The sequence below is a fragment of the Cebidichthys violaceus genome, unplaced genomic scaffold (genome assembly GCF_023349555.1).
Source record: "Cebidichthys violaceus isolate CVI_PGR_0920_01 unplaced genomic scaffold, fCebVio1.0.p SCAF_13, whole genome shotgun sequence".
Lineage (NCBI taxonomy): Eukaryota > Metazoa > Chordata > Actinopteri > Perciformes > Stichaeidae > Cebidichthys > Cebidichthys violaceus.
In genome coordinates, this window is record NW_027176296.1 from 14,303,507 (window position 1) to 14,321,164 (window position 17,658).

Below are 17,658 nucleotides of genomic sequence, written 5' to 3' on the forward strand. Positions count from 1 at the left end.
TCAAAAACACTCAATACTATGAACCTTTTGTAATTCAAGGCCCATTTCTGATTATTAAAAACAAAGGAACACCAAATAATAAATAAGCCACTGTCATCTGTAATGACCAAAATAAATATTCTGCTCATACCCTCTCCCATCATCGCCTGTCTTTAGGGAATCATTTAACCCAAGAACCCAAAGCAATGTTTCTTTAGAGGGAAATTATAGGGGATATAAAACAGACGAAACGGACCACATGGAACACATTTCTGAAAATATTTTCTAAATACCACGCCCTAGAGCCAAAGATCTGAAATGTTACATAAATGTCACAATGGGCGTTTACGTATAAATGTATTCTTCATTTGAAAATGAATCAACATGGCCTTTTGTTTGCTTGGTAACAAAGATATGCCATTTTAGTTGCATTTCCACAACACATATCCAAATTATAACTTTTATGGTTAGATTTAAAAAACAAATCTGATTCCTCCTCCTTGGGTGATCTCCTGAACACTGTATGGTTCATTCTAATCCATACTGCAAAAAAAATAATGAAATTACTTTGAAATAGGACCAAAATAAATATAAAACTAGTTTGTGTGTTTTATTTACTGATATGTACATTTTTCATAATTCTTTCATAATTCATTTGACTAATTATTTAATCAATTTTACTTTTTTTGTTTATATTTGTTTAAACAGAACATATTTTAATCAAAAAGAATTGAATCAACTAAATAAATTGAGGAGCTCATTACTATTTTTCTAGACTAAAAACTAAAACTAAAACTTAAACCTAAAACTAAAAGCTATATTTTCATAGACATTTTTATATCTAATCCAACCATTTGGCAGTACTTCCACTGCCCACTAGATGTTGTGGACAGGGAGGGGCTTGAGCTGTTCCCAGTTCACCCTCACTCCAGTTTTGGATTAACCAGGTCTGTCTGGAAGTCTACTTCCTCCATCTGATCCAACTCCCCACCAGGTGGTGATCAGTTGACTAGCTCTTGTTCCTCTCTTTACCCTTGAGTGTCCCGGACATACAGACATAAAGATCTGACGATACGACCACAAAGTCCCTCATCGATCGAGGTGTCCAAATTCATCTGATACCACCAAGTACTAATGACTCAGCCTGTGCTGAAACATCGTGTTTGTTATGGCCAATTCATGGAAAGAAGTCACAAAACAAAGCACCACTCAGGTTCAGATCAGGCAGGCCCGTTCCCTTCCAATCACCCTCCAGGTTTCTCCGTCGTTGCAGAGTTGAAGTCCCGCAGCAGAACTATAAAGACGGGCTCTAGCTTTTTGCAGGAAGGCCGAATTTGGATCTCTGGTTTGTCTAACCACTGAGGTACAGTATTGCCCAAAGCTGGTTGTTCAACCAGAATTACAATTGTGAGTATATACTGTATATATACATAGACGTGTGTGTGTTTCATTTGTTTTCTTTTGCAGTACTCCAACTGTCCACTAGAGGTAGCCACAGGTCTTGGGATCAGCTTCATGATTTTGTTTTTAATTTCTCTTCACAGTGAGACTGACAGAAACATCCACAGTTTCTCCTGATGCAACATGTGACAACAATGAATCAGTTGTTGGTCACTCACTGCTGTCAGCCCTGAACTTTAAACAGTAAAATGCAACATACACATTAATGTAGCATTATTAATCTAGACACTTCATGTAGTAAAACACTGACAGGAAAGATTTTAATGCACAGTGAATCGTTTTACTTAGGTTGAGTACCTTTTTGCCGGTAATACTTACATATTTTTTAAGGCAGGACTTTAACTTAGTGCAGTATTTGCCATGATATCAGGCAGATTTGGCAACTTGCTACTCTCCGTTTCCATCTTCAGGCAGTCATCCTTGGTGGAGTGGGTGGATTAAAAAAGTCTGGACCTGCACACTAGTATTGCAGCGTATTAGTATTTTTACTTCAGTAAAGTACTTCTTCCAAAACAGCTTGTCCTGCTTGTTTAGTGTCTTTCTGTCACTGTCATAGATGTCTAGAATGAAAATATTAAATATTCTATCTCACTATTTTATTTCTTTTTTCAAAACTCAGTTTCTGTAAAACAAAATTGTAATAATAAATTATCTGCAGTTCTGTCTCTGATACAATCTGAAATGATCTGAAATACTGTATGATAAGTGACAATCATATTTTAATTAACTGCTATTTCAAAAACCAAGATCTTTAATTCTCGTCATTCAAATATACTTCATCATTACAGTGTATCTGTTTCTAGTGTAATGTTATTCATGTTTCATAATGTTTTTTTACTCCATTCTACTTTTTCTGTTGATGACGCATGAGTGACGCTGATGGAGGTGGAGGGAAAATGTATTTATACTTTGGAGGACGATGATGATGATGATGAGATGTCAAGGTGCGAGCTGAAAATAAGACTTCCGCTTCGCAGTTACAGCCTTCAAAATAAAAGTAAAAACTATTTTATTTCATATTATATGTAGTTAATTTATTGTAATCTGTATTTTACCAGAATGGTTGTCTGACATCAGAATATTACATGACATAACATTTTAAAACTATAACAAGTCTTCTATATGGCTGGATTTTTATGTGTTATCTTACTTTAAGGGATTTGAATGCCTGCTTGTTCCAACTGTTTGGATTTCATGCAGGAAATTAATGGTTTTGACAATGTTTGACACATGTAGGTTGAGCGATATCGTGCTTTTGTCTACTCCATCTGGCCTCAACGACTACCGACCAGTTGCCCTCACATCTGATGTGATGAAGCTGCTGTGGGAGTGGACGACGCCATCATCTACCTGCTGCAACGAGGAACCGGTGGCTTTGTGAGAATCACTTTCTTTGATTTCTCCAGTGCACTCAACACCATCATACCACTGCTGCTGAGTGAGAAGCTGCAGGTGGTGTGGGTAGACACGTCCACCGTCTCCTGGATCACTGACTACCTCACAGGCAGACCACAGTTTGTCCGTCTGGGCCGTGTGCTGTCTGGAGCTCCACAGGGAACTGTTCTGTCTCCCTTCCTGTTCACCTTATACACCTCTGACTTCCAGTACAACTCGGGGTCATGCCATCTGCAGAAGTTCTCTGATGACTCTGCAGTGGTCGGGTGTATAAGGGACGGACGGGAGGAGGAGTACAGGGCAGTGGTGGATGACTTTGTGGAGTGGGCCGGTAGAAATCACCTGCTTCTGAACGTGGCCAAGACCAGAGAGATGGTGGTCGACTTCAGGAGGAAGACGACGTCTCCACAACCGCTGAGAGTTCTGGGAGAGGACGTGGACATGGTGAAGGAGTACAAGTACCTGGGTGTCTCCATTGACAACAGACTGAACTGGAAGACCAACATCAACGCTGTACAAGAAGGGGATGAGTCGACTCTTTTTCTTGAGGAAACTTCGATCCTTCGACGTGTGCAGCAAGATGTTGGAGATGTTCTACCAGTCTGTTGTGGACAGTGCACTGTACTTCGCCGTAGTCTGCTGGGGGAGCAGCATTGGAGCCGGAGACACCAACAGACTTTAACAAACTGGTTAAGAAGGCTGGCTCCATCATCGGCTGCAAACTAGAAAAGGTGGTGGAGACATTGAAGAAACTATTATCCGTATTGGATAACCCGGATCACCCTCTCCACCACCTACTGCAGGGACAGCGGAGCACTTTCTCCAACAGACTCATCCAGCTCTGCTGTCACAAGGACAGATACAGGAGAACATTCCTGCCCTCTGCTATAAGACTTTATAATAAATCACCTCTGGTCAAATCATCCACAAGACTATAACACTGCTGCACTGTTGTTTGTTGCTGTGGTTAATCTTTGCACTACTTTATATTTTTGCTCAGTTAATATTGCCATACTATTTAATTGTATATACTGTACATTTTTTATATTTAATATTTTTACTCTGTTATTTTTTGTGTATATATTGTGCATTTCTATCCTTTATACTTAATATTTAAATTTTTTACTCTGTTACTTTAATTGCTTTAGTATATTATTTGCTGCTGTAACAAACAAATGTCCTCTTGCGGGATGAATAACGTATCCATCTATTGTTCTCGCTATCTATCTTTTATTGTGAAAATCAAAAGAAAAAACCCGAGCGAAAGTCTTGTTTCCTGTTTTTTCGCCGGCGGAGCGGAGGGAGGAGGAGGTGATGCTGGTGGTGGGAGGAGGAAGAGGAGGGCTGATGTGTTCTGATCAGCAGCAGCTCTGATGATGATGATGATGATGATGATGCTGATGCTGTGAGTCAGAGAGCGGAGGGTTCAGCATGCTCACAGCCGCTCCAGAGTAGACAGACCCCGCACACAGAGAGACCGAGGACCCCGCCTGAGGAGACACGGTGAGTCCGCAGACATCACAGCCGACACTCACACACCGACAGAGGGGAGCAGGACAGACAGCAGTCATCACTGTGTACGTATCTGTATATGTGTGTGTGTGTGTGTGTGTGTGTGTGTGTGTGTGTGCACGTTCATCCAAACTACTGGGGGCGCGTGCCCAGCTGTGCGCGTGCCCGTCCTTACTTTGAATGGGAGTCAGACTGATTACCATGATGTGAGGAGATAATGATGCCCTGCTGCTGATTGAAACTGAGAACAAAGCAGCAGGTCAGCTGTGTGTGTGTGTGTGTGTGTGTGTGTTTTGTAGCATATAAGTATGTTGTGTTTTGTGAAGACAGAGAGCACGAAAGTCTGTTACTGCCGTCAAATATCATCACCGATGTAGATATAGGAATACTTTAATGATAAAGATAAATATGATACAGTCTAAATACTCCTCAGAGTAGTATAAGCAGTGATGGAATCAGTAGTCAGATACTTAACTGATGCAAAAGTAGGCAATGAAATAATACTGCATTAATAGGTTACAGAAGTAGCCTGGTAACATGAAGCCTATTGAAGTATAAAAAAACCTGAAAAAATCCATCCTGCAGCAAAATGGCCATTTATATCATGTTATTGGATAATTGTTCCGGATGCATTAAGTAATATACTTATATTATAGTATACTGCAGCTACATACAAATATTATAGTAACGTGATGAAATAAGATATTGTGGCGCAACAGTCTCTGCTCAGTCTTTGAGTTTAAAAGAAGAAGTTTTACTTGTGATTAAACTAATTACCGGTATTATCATTACTATTGTTAGTTCTACTAGCTACAATGTATAACTGGTACTATGACTTCCACTGGTACACTGGCACTGCTGATACGAGTACAGACTCAGAAACACATAAAATTATAATTATATAATTATATCTAGTATTATATTTATAATACAATGTGTAGGAAATGGACAGGAGAATATTAAACCTGGAAATGTTCAGTAGAAACTGTGAGTGAGATGAATGTGAGGAGTCAAACTGAAGGTGTGAAACTGCAACATACACCCTCACACACACACCTACACTTACACACTTACACACACACACACACACACACACACACAACACAGGTCTACAGGGATTCAGTTTTATCAGTGCAGGAGACAAAACACTGTGTGTGGTTGTGTGTGTGTGTGTGTGTGTGTGTGTGTGTGTGTGTGTGTGTGTGTGTGTGTGTGTGTGTGTGTGTGTGTGCGTGTGTGTGTGTGCGTGTGTGTGTGTGATATCTATTCTCGTTCTGCTTCTCCTGTCAGTCTGATGTCGTAAAGTTTACACCTTCTTATTTTAGAGAGTAGGAAAAATGACACCACTTGTGCTGATTGCTTCCTGCTGTTGATTAGCTAGCATAGCATTCTAGAATATTAGCATGCTGGTGGCAGCACATTAGCCTGCTGTCTTTACTCAGACACTATTGGCTATTGTCATACACTCACGTTATTACCTCCCACATTTGTATGAAATGTGACATGTGAGAACAACTGATTTGATTTAGTCATTGATTTTCCGGTAGCACCACCATCATGTATTTTGTGCACGGTGGTACACTATGTACTGATTCCAGTTTGCACACTGATATGTTTTTTTCTTCCTACTATGGCGAAGGCTTGACCCGACCTACTCTCCCTCTGATTGGCTTACCTTGATATTCTTCCCCTAACCCAAACCAATCTCCCTCCTCATGCCTAAACCTCATCAATCCAACCAACTCTTCAAACTAAATGAGGACAGAACAGAGGTCCTCGTTGGTTCATCACACTGTCTCAGCTCGTTACACCTGTGGACATAAAAAAATTAAGCAGGGGAAGTGAACTACCACTCCCAGTATGCATTTCACCGACGAACAAACACCCAATGACAGAGCCTAAGCTAAAGATGATTCAATTTTAAATTCTGGGTCAACTGTGACTTGTTTCTTACTGAAGGAGTCTTATGGGTATTGTAGTATTAAGATACGTCCGCCAAACAAAAGTGGAACGAAGGTGACGCTGAGGAGATTGTTTAAAGAAAGAAATTAAATGAGAATATAGTACAGGGGGAGGAAAAGAAAATCACCTCACAACTCAACTATCATTTTACTTCCTCCTTGCATTTCGTGTGGGAGTTATTGTGTCCTCTTGAACTGGGACTCAGACTAGGAACATTAAGGATGTCTGTCAGTTTGTCATCCGTCCATCAGCTCAGATGGTGTCTAGTGAACATTACAGCCTGATAGAGTCGTTACTGTGGCTGCAGTTGAGCTGTGTCAGCAGAGTTATTTTTACTGCCTTCCCTTTTTTTAATGGTGTTTCTTTCCTAATCAAGTATGAGGCAGACTGATATCAACAAAGTCCTAACATAAATGAATAATAATCTCACTGTGTATATTATATTTTACAGTTTTGTTCCGTGAGTGATGAAAGCAGATTTATTCCTGTAGCTCTGATGCCTCTGGTTCAGTCAGTGGTGTTTTCCCTGCCGTCCGCCTCCGCACAGGAAGTGACGTCAGATGATGTGGGCAGGCGGGTAACCACGGCAACGGCCCTGCCGATGATGACACGTTTGCACTTCTCTGCGAGTGTATAAATCTCCGCTGTCTGTCTCTCGCTCCTCTCCTCCGAGCAGCGTCGCCACGGCAACCAGACAACTCACACACGCACACACACGCACATTCAGATGCTCCCATGGTTACATCCAGAAACACAATGGATGCTATCAGGAGGCAGGTGCGTGTGCGTGTGCGTGATTGATTAACGAGCTGCTGATTAGTCACTGGTCTAAATTCGTGGTGGAGATAATGAGTGCTGATGTCAGTGTTCTGACTGAGACGTTCAGCTCTGAACAGCAGCAGCTGATCTGAATTCAAACACGAGAAACACAATTTTTTTTTACATGCAGTCTGGTGTTTGTGTCAGTTAGAAGAAAGCCTGATGAGTTATCCAGGAGTCAAAAAGGCAGCTGGACTCTCGATATATTTGACCTCTCTTCAAAAGGGCTTCTTTAGTTCTGGTTAACAGGCGCAGGGAGTTGGGGGGGGGGGGTCCAGCTATTTGTCCACACTTCAAGACCCGGGGTCTATAAACCGCTCGGCTGGTCAGGACAGTATTTCAACCGATACCAAAATGTGTCAAAGCATCCCAGAAGCTTTTGAGATTGACTGAAATGTAGATGCAGTCTAGCCATGTTGTTGATTTACAAACTGGACTGAGGTTTACTGAGACTTTAGTTCTGTAATGTTTCTTAAGTCTGACCGATGCAGAGATCCTGACCCTGAGTGTTGTCTTTAATAGATCTGAGTGTTATTTGCACTGGTAATTAATGCGAAAAGTGTGAATTTGCTAAGTTATACATAGACGCATACAGGAACAGGTCTACAGAACCCTTATGCTGTTTGAAAGGTAGACCGTCAGCTTGGCTCATACAGCGAGAAGCAGTGGGTGGAAAGAACCGGATGGTGTTACGGTATCTCCTGTTCTACAGACGTTATTACAGTCTGGATCTGTGAGCTGTGGGAGGCTGTCCTGTGTGAGTGGGAGTAGATAAAGAAGTAGATCAGAGATGTATTACAGGGAAATCACGCTTTTTTTTTTCACCAGAAAAGTTGTAAAGCCCAGTCGCAAGTGTTTTTTTTTTGTTTGTTTTTTTGACGGGGGCCTGGCATCGTAATAAATCGTGTTGAAACCCCTTCAGTAGTCTTTCCTCCTCCTTTTTATCAGCTCTCTTCTTCAACAAGATGCAAAGCTCTAATCGATGCTCGTTAATCATTCTGCCGGGGGGGGGGGGGGGGGGGGGGGAATACAGCTCGGCATGCTGGGAAACTCCCAGAGGCCCTTCGCTCCGTCTTTTTTAATCCATTCCCGTTTGTCACGTTATCTGTGAATACGCTGTGAGAGTTCAGAGGGGGCGAGGCGCTCATCAGATGTCCACGTGTTGCGGACGCCGAAGATTTAAATGTCACAGAGCTGCAGCTGCAACACAAAACAGGCTCGTCACAGCAGCATTTATTCATCACTTATTGTCTGTCACATAGAAAACACACAGGTTCATATACAGCAGGCCTATCATATACACCATTCACATGTTTAAGTTTTCTTGCTTGCATTCAAATATTGTTCAGCTGAACACAAGATAGTATGAAGCTACACAGAACTAACAAAAACACAAAGTTTGTGAACAAGTCACTACAATGTACAAAGTGATTTAGCTGCTAAATTGAAGCCAACCTGAAATAAAACAAACAGCTAAATTGAACTGTGAATAAATAAATAAATAAGACCTCAGCCACATTCTTCAGTTTTACCAGCTGAAATCCAAACACACAGCTATAAGTGTGTTTGGAGTGCTAGCGATTTAGCTAGCACTACAAATCGCATAAGATAAATGAAGCATTGACTTGGAAAATGTATTTTGAGTTTCTATGTATATATTGAATTATAATTATTGATATACCATTCGCTAACCTGAACCAACAAATGTGCTTAACTGAACTGTTTGCAAACTTGAATCAAAAACCTGCTCAACTGAACAGTTTAAGCTACAAAATTGAACAATTTTATCACTTGACCGGTTAGCTAACCTGGAACAATCGCTAAAACCATCTACCAAAGCTACCAAGAGCTAGCTTGTATGTATTTATAACCTTCACCTCATATATCTCATATATATCATTAGTGAGCCTTCACCAAAGTGCTTTAACTAAATCTAAATCTAACTTTAGGCTACATGTTTAGCTGCTAAATTGAACTTTAAGCTAACTTGTTTAGCTGCTAAAGAAATAAAACATCAGTCAGCTAACCTGAACCAAACAGCCGAACTATCGGCTGCTGGGCTTGCTGAACATAATGAGTAGGGGGCCTGATGCACTGAAGCTTCTAAATGACATGCTCATTGTAATGGAGATAATCTGCACTTTGAGTAGGTCGGGCGTCCAGCTGAAGGACTCTCCCAGAATAAAACCACCAGAGTGGTTTTCATTTACCAGTTACTGTTGATGGCACTCAGACTAATTACATTCAGATCGTTTGTCTGTTCCTGCCTCGCTCTGTAGGAACAGTGTGAGTAGAGTTTATGCTCATTTCCCGCTTACCCTTTTACTCCTGCTTCTAAAGTATTACCAGATATTCTCTTTTCTATTACTATTCATTTTATTTGGTTGATTTCCCAAAAAAGGGTGATGTCCATCTTGGAAAAATCGACCAAAACATTTCTGAAAAGAATTTAAATCAACCTGAAACTCGAGACATCACACGTAATATGTATACTTGGACTACAACATTAAATGATGTGTGCTTTAAATTCACATCCAGGTTTCTCCTTAATTTCTGCCGTGATTCAACTTTTCCTCTTTCCATCTCCTTCTCAGCATACAGTTCAGCTATCCAGAGCAGCAGGCACACTCACACTCCCAGAATGCCAGAGCAGAGCAACGACTACCGGGTGGTGGTGTTCGGAGCCGGCGGGGTGGGGAAGAGCTCGCTGGTCCTTCGGTTCGTGAAAGGCACCTTCAGAGACACCTACATCCCCACTGTGGAGGACACATACAGACAGGTAAGACATGAAAACATTTTTTTAATTTAAACACCCTGCGTATGTGTCATTTAAGCTCTCGTGATAAAGACTTGTAGAATTTTGATCATTACTGGTTCTCTCTGCAGGTGATCAGCTGTGATAAGAGCGTCTGCACGCTGCAGATCACCGACACAACAGGAAGTCACCAGTTTCCAGCCATGCAGCGCCTTTCCATCTCCAAGGGCCACGCCTTCATCCTGGTCTTCTCCATCACCAGCCGCCAATCACTGGAAGAGCTGAAACCCATTTACCAGCAGGTCAGAGTCTTTCATTTAGTTTCTAGGTGACCGACCAACAGTTACAATTACTGTAGAGTCTTTTTTTATCCTCAAGAATATTTCATAAAAGGTATAATTATTTTCTTTTGATGTTAGCAAGGGTGGTCTTTATTCCAGGTAAGGTAGGCTGCCTCCGTTATAATAAGCTGCAGGAACCCCTGATGTTCTCTTCTCTTGTGTACTGTTGGACATTTAAATAAGAAATCCAGAGGCTTGTCCGTCTCTTCAACCTCTGCATCCAGTTATCATGCATGACATTAAGGCTTCTCATGTTTAGATTTTATCAGCTGGAGTCAATTAATGTTAATTCAATGAGTTTGATGTTTGCTAAAAGACACATTGAAGGTGCTATCTAGTAAACATGCACTAAAAGCCGAAGAATTGTTAAAAATGTCACTCTGTTGTTCAGCGATTTATGAGACATAAAAAACACATAATGTATATATTATATTAGAATCATGTAGCAGTATAGTGTGTGATATGGCTTCCAGAAAAAGTAAAATTACCAAGTTCAATTATTTTTGATTTATTCAAATTTAAATCTGTAGAATCTATAAATAGGTCCATCGTTAGACCTATGAATAGATACCAATCCATCATGTTAGCTAGATAGCAGTGGAGTCGTGACCGACAGCTCACAGCAGCAGATAGCAAACAGTTGGACTCTCTTGTTGTGCATTAAAGTGCCTCACTTCAGTATTTAACGTCATCATTTTTAATCAGGACAAGACAAGCTTCAGAGCTAAGCAGCAGCTTGTCCTGTTAAACTGCTAGCGTATGTTAGCTCATGTCACGTTAGCTTTTGTGTGCTCATGTGATGCTGACTTACGTTAGTTCAATAGCCAAAGTGAAACAGTTGTCAACAGGACCATTAGATATCAGATATCTTCAACTTTGACTGTTAGTTGTGACTCAGCAGCAGTTTGTCGTGAGAACCATAATTGGGAAAAACTACATAGTAGCAGTCACTAATCATTATTTTACTTTTGGATGTGATGAGTAATTAGCTACATTAACTTGGTTTGATTTTCTACATACAGACGAGCTTTGAGGTTCTTTGAAATTCAGCTCCAAATAAAATACTGATAATATATATCAGTTTCTGTTAAGCACCAGTAAAACAAAAGGGCTGTACTTTCTTCGCTTAATGTTTATTTCTGAAGATTTTTACTACAGTTGAAGTTTGAAAAATGTAGAGCTGCATCAGGAATGTTCTCTAAATAGGTTGTGTTGACGTGATCCCTCCAGGTTCTGGCCATCAAAGGTACGGTGGAGTCCATTCCCATCATGCTTGTGGGCAACAAAAGTGACGAGACGGCCCAGCGCGAGGTGGAGAGGAAGGAGGCCGAGGCTCAGGCCGCCACCTGGAAGTGTGCCTTCATGGAGACGTCGGCCAAGACGAACTCCAACGTGAAGGAACTGTTTCAGGAGCTGCTGTCCCTGGAGAAGAAGAGGGACATGAGCCTGAGCATCGACGGCAAGCGCTCGGGAAAACAAAAACGAGCCGACAAGTTGAAGGGCAAGTGTAGCATCATGTAGAGCGGGCGGGCGGCAGACTCACTGTGGAGATGTGGAAACAGCAGAGGAGGCAGGAGGGGAAGTCTGCTGACGAGCTCCCATAGAGACTCCCCCTCCCATCTTTCCCCAGCTCTGCATTACGGAGGATGGGTCTTGTTTGATGGCTCTCCTCCACCATCCGTCTGAACACTAAAGCCCCGAGGAACAAAATGATGAGACCGACTGATAATGAAAACTTTTATTTATACCAGGGCCTTGGGGCTCCTTCTGGCCCTGAACTGGATTGTGTTTGTGGCCCCAAAATACGTATAAAAAATATATCTATATATATATATCTATATATATATAGATATATATATATACAGACCCATCTAACAGCTACCACCACCAACGATTACAATAATATTATAATAGAGGAATACTCCACTGATTTTATTGTGAATCTTGACCCAAGCCATGAATGTAACTTGTATTTATAGAAGCAAAAGATACGTTAGATATAACTTGATTTATCCCAATGGGAAATTGTTGTAAAGCAGTTGCAAATATTAAGTGGATTAAAAAGTGTTGACAGATAAAGTAAATTTTTTGGATCATAGTCTAGCTCTGATTTGTTTCAGCAGCTCCTACAATACCCAGGATTAATAGCAAACGCTGAGATGTAGTTAAAGTTCTGCATGGGCCTAAAACTGACACTCAAACCCTTTAAGACCCAACTGGTACTACACAATTTGATATCCAGAAACCTTTGTATTTTTTCTGTTTCATCAGTTACCGTTTCATTAGCTTGCAAGTCTAAAGCAACCCAATGGGTACACTATTCCCAGTGGGCATTGGGTAAACGTGAACCCAACCCAAGCTTTACGTAAACAAAATGGCCCAAAACTAACCTGAGACTTGACACTTATTTGGGTCAGATAATCAACTCCTTAAACTTTTACTCTTTTGGAATGCTTAAAATAAACTCCAAATTCTGCTGTGCCATAGTTACAGCTGCTAAGCTATGATTGGACAATCATTGGGTTTAATAAATGGTCAATTAGCAGCGCTTGCGCCAAACACGGACTTAAAGAAAGCAAGGCCAACAACAGGAGGAAAAAATCAGTTTGAGTAACTCAACACTATTATGTCTCCTCGGGAAGCCCAGTTAGCGTGCTAATATATTTGCCACATAGTCACCTTGCTATCAAGCGCACTTTAGTTTAGCCCACAGTCCTCGCATAGGGTTTGGCTGGGGCCTCCTAGTGGAGGAGGGGAGCACTTGTTTAAATTTTGCATACTGCGACCACACCTTACGGCTAGCGGCCTTATGACTTTTCACCATGTATTGATCATAAATTCAACCATTAAGCAGCTATAGATAAGGCCAAACTGCAGTGAAGTATTCCTTTATCTAAAAAGACCAGTGACCTTTCCATTACGATTCCCTTCTTGGTGGTTATGACCGCAAACGACAGGATGTTTCCTGCTCTGAGTCGGCTCTGCTTCCTGCTGTCATTAGAGGAATGCCCACATGCAAGCTAACGGTCTTTACCCTCCACATAAACACAGTACAGGTGGTCTGGCAAGCTGAGAGGGCCGCAGAGGAAACGGAAGACGCTGTTAGTACATCAGGAAACTCCGAAAAGGCTTCATTGATTTCCACAAGCACAAGCCGGCCCTTCACTCCGTTTTTATCTCTGTCAGACTCACCGGATACAACATCCGATAGCACCAACAAGTAGCTGCTGATGGAGCAGCAGTGGAAGCATGCAACTGTGCAAACTGTAAATATGATTTATAGGAACAGTGCAACATTTTGGGAAACGGCGTCAGAGTCAGATGTTACAGATGGATATCCGTTTGTCCAGGACAGAGAGACACGTTTAGCCTAGCTTAGCATAAATACTGGAAGCAGGGGGAAACTGCTGGCTAAGCTCCATCACAATCATCCAAATTGAAATGTTGGCTACATTAACTAGCTAGCTAGCACAACATGGCACAATCTCCCTCATAACTGTACGCAGGTTGAGTAGCATTGCAGGTAATGTAGGTGCTTCAATGATTGTTGTGCTAAGCTAAGTCTCTCTGTGCTGACATCCCTCCTGCAGAATCAAGACAAGAGGACTTTTAAATGTTGAACTGTTCCTTTAACTAGCAGGAAAGAGGACTGTACATGAGCACACGTGTGTGCAGCCGCTGTATATTTGAACTGCCTTTCCTACCACTTTACTTGACAGTTTGGTAAATTTTCCGAAACATAAGTGAGCTTAAAACTTTTTCAAAGCACAAATGCAACAAACTAAAGTTGGAGAGCAACAAGCCGATAAGCACATGTTCATCCTGCATCTGTTATATGATTTACACGTCAGTGAGTCCATGCTGATCACATTTTATGCACTTCTGGAAAAATGTACCATGTGTTCCCTTTCACTGTAAAATCAGCTTTTTGACATGTTTTGTGTCCGAGATATCACCGCATCCTCCCTGTTACCACTCCAGCTTTAGCAATATGAAAAGTGACTGTACTCAGTAAGCTGGGGCTGCAGGAAGGACATAAATAACTTTAGGTTCCAGTTTAAAAATTCTTACCGTAGCATATTCATGTAGTTTTCACAAGTGTGAGATTTAAACAAACAGCGTAGCTCCCAGTAGAACTTAGCAGTGGTTCAATTTAGGGGTCCATCATATTTAGACAGTTCAATTATTAAATTAAATTATCTTGAGTAAAGCGCTTTGCAACAGGAAAGAGAACTCCAACACTCACGCATAGCAGGAATTATCGTCAAAAATAGATCAAACAAATCCATCAGAACCGGTGGCCCGGTCACTCCAGCATTTAAAGCGGCTAAATTTCACACTCCAATTAATTTGCTAAAATTAGCAGTTAGTAAGCTTGGAGAGCTGTTGTGACTGGGTGGAGCCAACATGGTCGCGGCTTATAATATGAAATCAAATTTACTTTGTGGATGGAAACAAGTTTTTACTCTGAGAACTAGTAACTGGGCTGGTATATTTATGCTGTGGGGCTAAATGAGTAAAAGATGTATCCTAGTGAGGTAATGGGGACAGGTGTGCAGGCAGAGTAAGGTCAGGTGACCAACAAGGACAAATTAATACAACTTATTTATTGTTTTATGTTATCTCCCCACAGTCTAAATTATTTTTTTCAAAAGCTTCTTTACACCAGATTTGTGACAACAATCATTTGTATTTATTTATTTATTTATTTATGTAATTTATTGAGGTTTTTGGTTTCAAACAAATAAAATGTGAGGGTATTTTATCTAAAAAAAACATGTATAACATGTGTGATTGGAGGGTCAATAAATGTGCTAAATTCTATATTCAGAGCATTTATAAACCAGCAAACTATTTGCTATGTAAAGATATAGTGGAGTGATGTGTACCTGAGCAGAGAATGAAGTCACTCTCCCTGTGTGTGTGTGTGGTAATCCATGCTTCTCTGTGCTTTGTTTACATAGCCGGGCCAGCCACGCTTGCTTTTAGTGCATGTTAGTGCATGTGAATGTGCCGCGGTGGCTAGCTAATGGCCGCCGCTCTGCGCTGCGCTGCGCTCATACGGCTGTTACAGATGATAATGCATTCGGTCATCGCGGAAATGTAACGTCAGCACTGTTGCCATACTTTGCACTGTTAGCACCGTTAGCTGCCGACTCAGTTGTCGCCATGTTGAGAGCCGTTAAGAGGCAGTAGAAATGCTCCCAATCTTGTATAAAGCGCCTTTATAAAACAGCAGAGAAACATTGATGAAGGTCGTTTTTTATCTTCTTTCCTCTTTAAATATATTGTGGACAAACTGAAACGACGTTGAGTCTGCAGTCCCAGTGACGCTCTGTGTTCTGTGGCTTCACATTTGCTTTGAGGGTAAAAAAGGAAACTTCTCTCACGTGAAGAAAGTGAATGAATAAAAACAGCGTTGTTGTACAGAAAGTCTCTGTTTCTTTAAAACACAGTTGATGAAAACCTGTTTGACATATACGTTATCATATACACACACATTTCACTACCACTCTCCCAGTAAATTCATGTTAAAACCTCTAAAACCAGTTAAGTCTCTGCAAACATCTGAGATACAGTGATTACAAGAACAACACAAATCCACATTAGATTTAGAATTTTGTTGAAACCCTGAAATATTTCTGGAAAAAAACATGTAAATTGGAATATCAGATAATAGTTAAGACAACAAATTAAACGTCAACATGGTTGGGCTCTCTAAATAGTTGAACACATTCACACAATCACCGAAACTGTCCAATAAACAAGTCACATGTCTGTTTGTACAATCTCATGTTTCCTCCTCTTGGTTCCTTTGTAAAAAGCCAGTTTGAACAGGAAACGGACCAGAACCAAAATGCAATAATTTCTTTTTGTTAATTTTGATAATTGATAATTTTCCAAACAAACTGAAGTACAGGTGTGAAAGCAGCTTTATGAGAATAAAAAAAGGTGCTGCAAATTCATTCATTTTTGAATTACATGCTTTCATTAATAATAATGAGAAACTGGTTTATCACACAAACAGCGACAAATAACAAAAGAGTCACAACAACAGCACAGGAGCCCAACTAAATGAAAAACACTGGATAAAAACACTTATTGGTCCATGAATAAAAGGATCCTCCTAAAAAAAGACCATCGAAATAGACAATAACTCTCCTAATTAGGTCTCAAATTAAACCCACAAGTGAGAAAACAAGTAATTATCCCATCATTCATAAGTTTTGGGGCATCATTGTTTGACACAGTTTTTGAACAACTGAAAGCATCAAACTGAATTCCGTTTTTTTTGTGGTTTCTTTCCTCCAAAGCTTCTTTTCTGAGTCAAGGTTAAACGTGACATAGCGCCAGCCTTCTTAATAACCACATTAATCCTGTTCCCATCATTGGAAGTGATGCAGTTACCTCCAGCTAATACCCGAGAGAACAGTTCTGCTGCCGCCTGGTGGCTGAAGTATCACACTACTGCTCACTGCGTTTGAAAACAGGGTTCCGACTCTGTTCTGGGGATCATTTTCCAGAACTTGTTCACAGTGTTTCCACAACATAACAGAGAGCAGCCTGTTCAAAAGACGCTCATCCATAAACTATCATTTGAAGGTTAATTTGATGCTGAACATAACTTAGTCACATGGCAATGTGTCTGTTTTGGGGAGCTCTGATAGACAGCCTCATATCATTCTCAGCTAAAAAGGAAAGTAGGAAAATGTTGAAATACTTTTCCGGGACAACTCAAGAATTTCATGGACATTTAAATTTGACTTTCTTTTTTCCATGTGTTTTTAATGACTGGTTTTCCAGGATGCGTAGTAACCCTGTTATAGTGTGTTGCTCCACAAATACATCATAAATATGAATAAACTGTGTTTGGTTTTTTTTGTTCCAGCAGAACAGAAACTGACGTCAGTCAAAGCGTGACTTTAGAAAACTACGTTTAAAGTTTAAAATATGTTTTTCCAATGATTTGTTCATTGATGGCTTTCTTCAACATTTTCAAGTCATTTTATAAATAAATAAATAGAAATATATTAAGAGGAGCTCCACATTTACCTGCGGCAATATTTACACATTAATACGTCAATAATTGTAATCTTACAATATAATAAATGTATTATGAAATGGGCCATTCTGCATGATGAGTACTTTCAATATTTTAGCAAAAAAAGTGAATACACTTTGTAATTTCTGGTAAGTGATATATCAATACTTTTTTATTATTATTATTGATTGATTGATTATAATACTTTTTTTTAGGAAAAAGTAAAGCTTCAAATAAATGGCCATTCACTCAGCCTACATTGTGAGGGATCAATGTGGATAAAAAGTGATATCCACAGAGAACATAAATGTCAACCTGTACATCAAAATCACCCCACTGCTCTCTGAACAGCTCCAAATTTTAATTAATAGTAAAAATGTTCTCATATTATG

General features: G+C 40.4%; 1 protein-coding gene across 2 annotated transcripts; it reads left to right on the forward strand.

The window, feature by feature from the left end:
• Positions 1–4,167: 4,167 nt before the first annotated feature.
• On the forward strand, positions 4,168–15,637 carry diras1a (DIRAS family, GTP-binding RAS-like 1a). 2 transcript variants are annotated; one of them, XM_068707844.1, is made up of 4 exons: positions 4,168–4,338; positions 9,723–9,907; positions 10,015–10,185; positions 11,455–15,637. In XM_068707844.1, the coding sequence occupies exons 2-4, from the start codon at positions 9,770–9,772 to the stop codon at positions 11,743–11,745; spliced, it is 600 nt and encodes a 199-aa protein (XP_068563945.1). In that variant the 5' UTR covers positions 4,168–4,338; positions 9,723–9,769; the 3' UTR covers positions 11,746–15,637. The 2 variants fall into 2 exon arrangements, with proteins under 2 accessions (XP_068563945.1, XP_068563946.1); XM_068707845.1 differs by having other exon boundaries at positions 4,329–4,412.
• Positions 15,638–17,658: the final 2,021 nt, after the last annotated feature.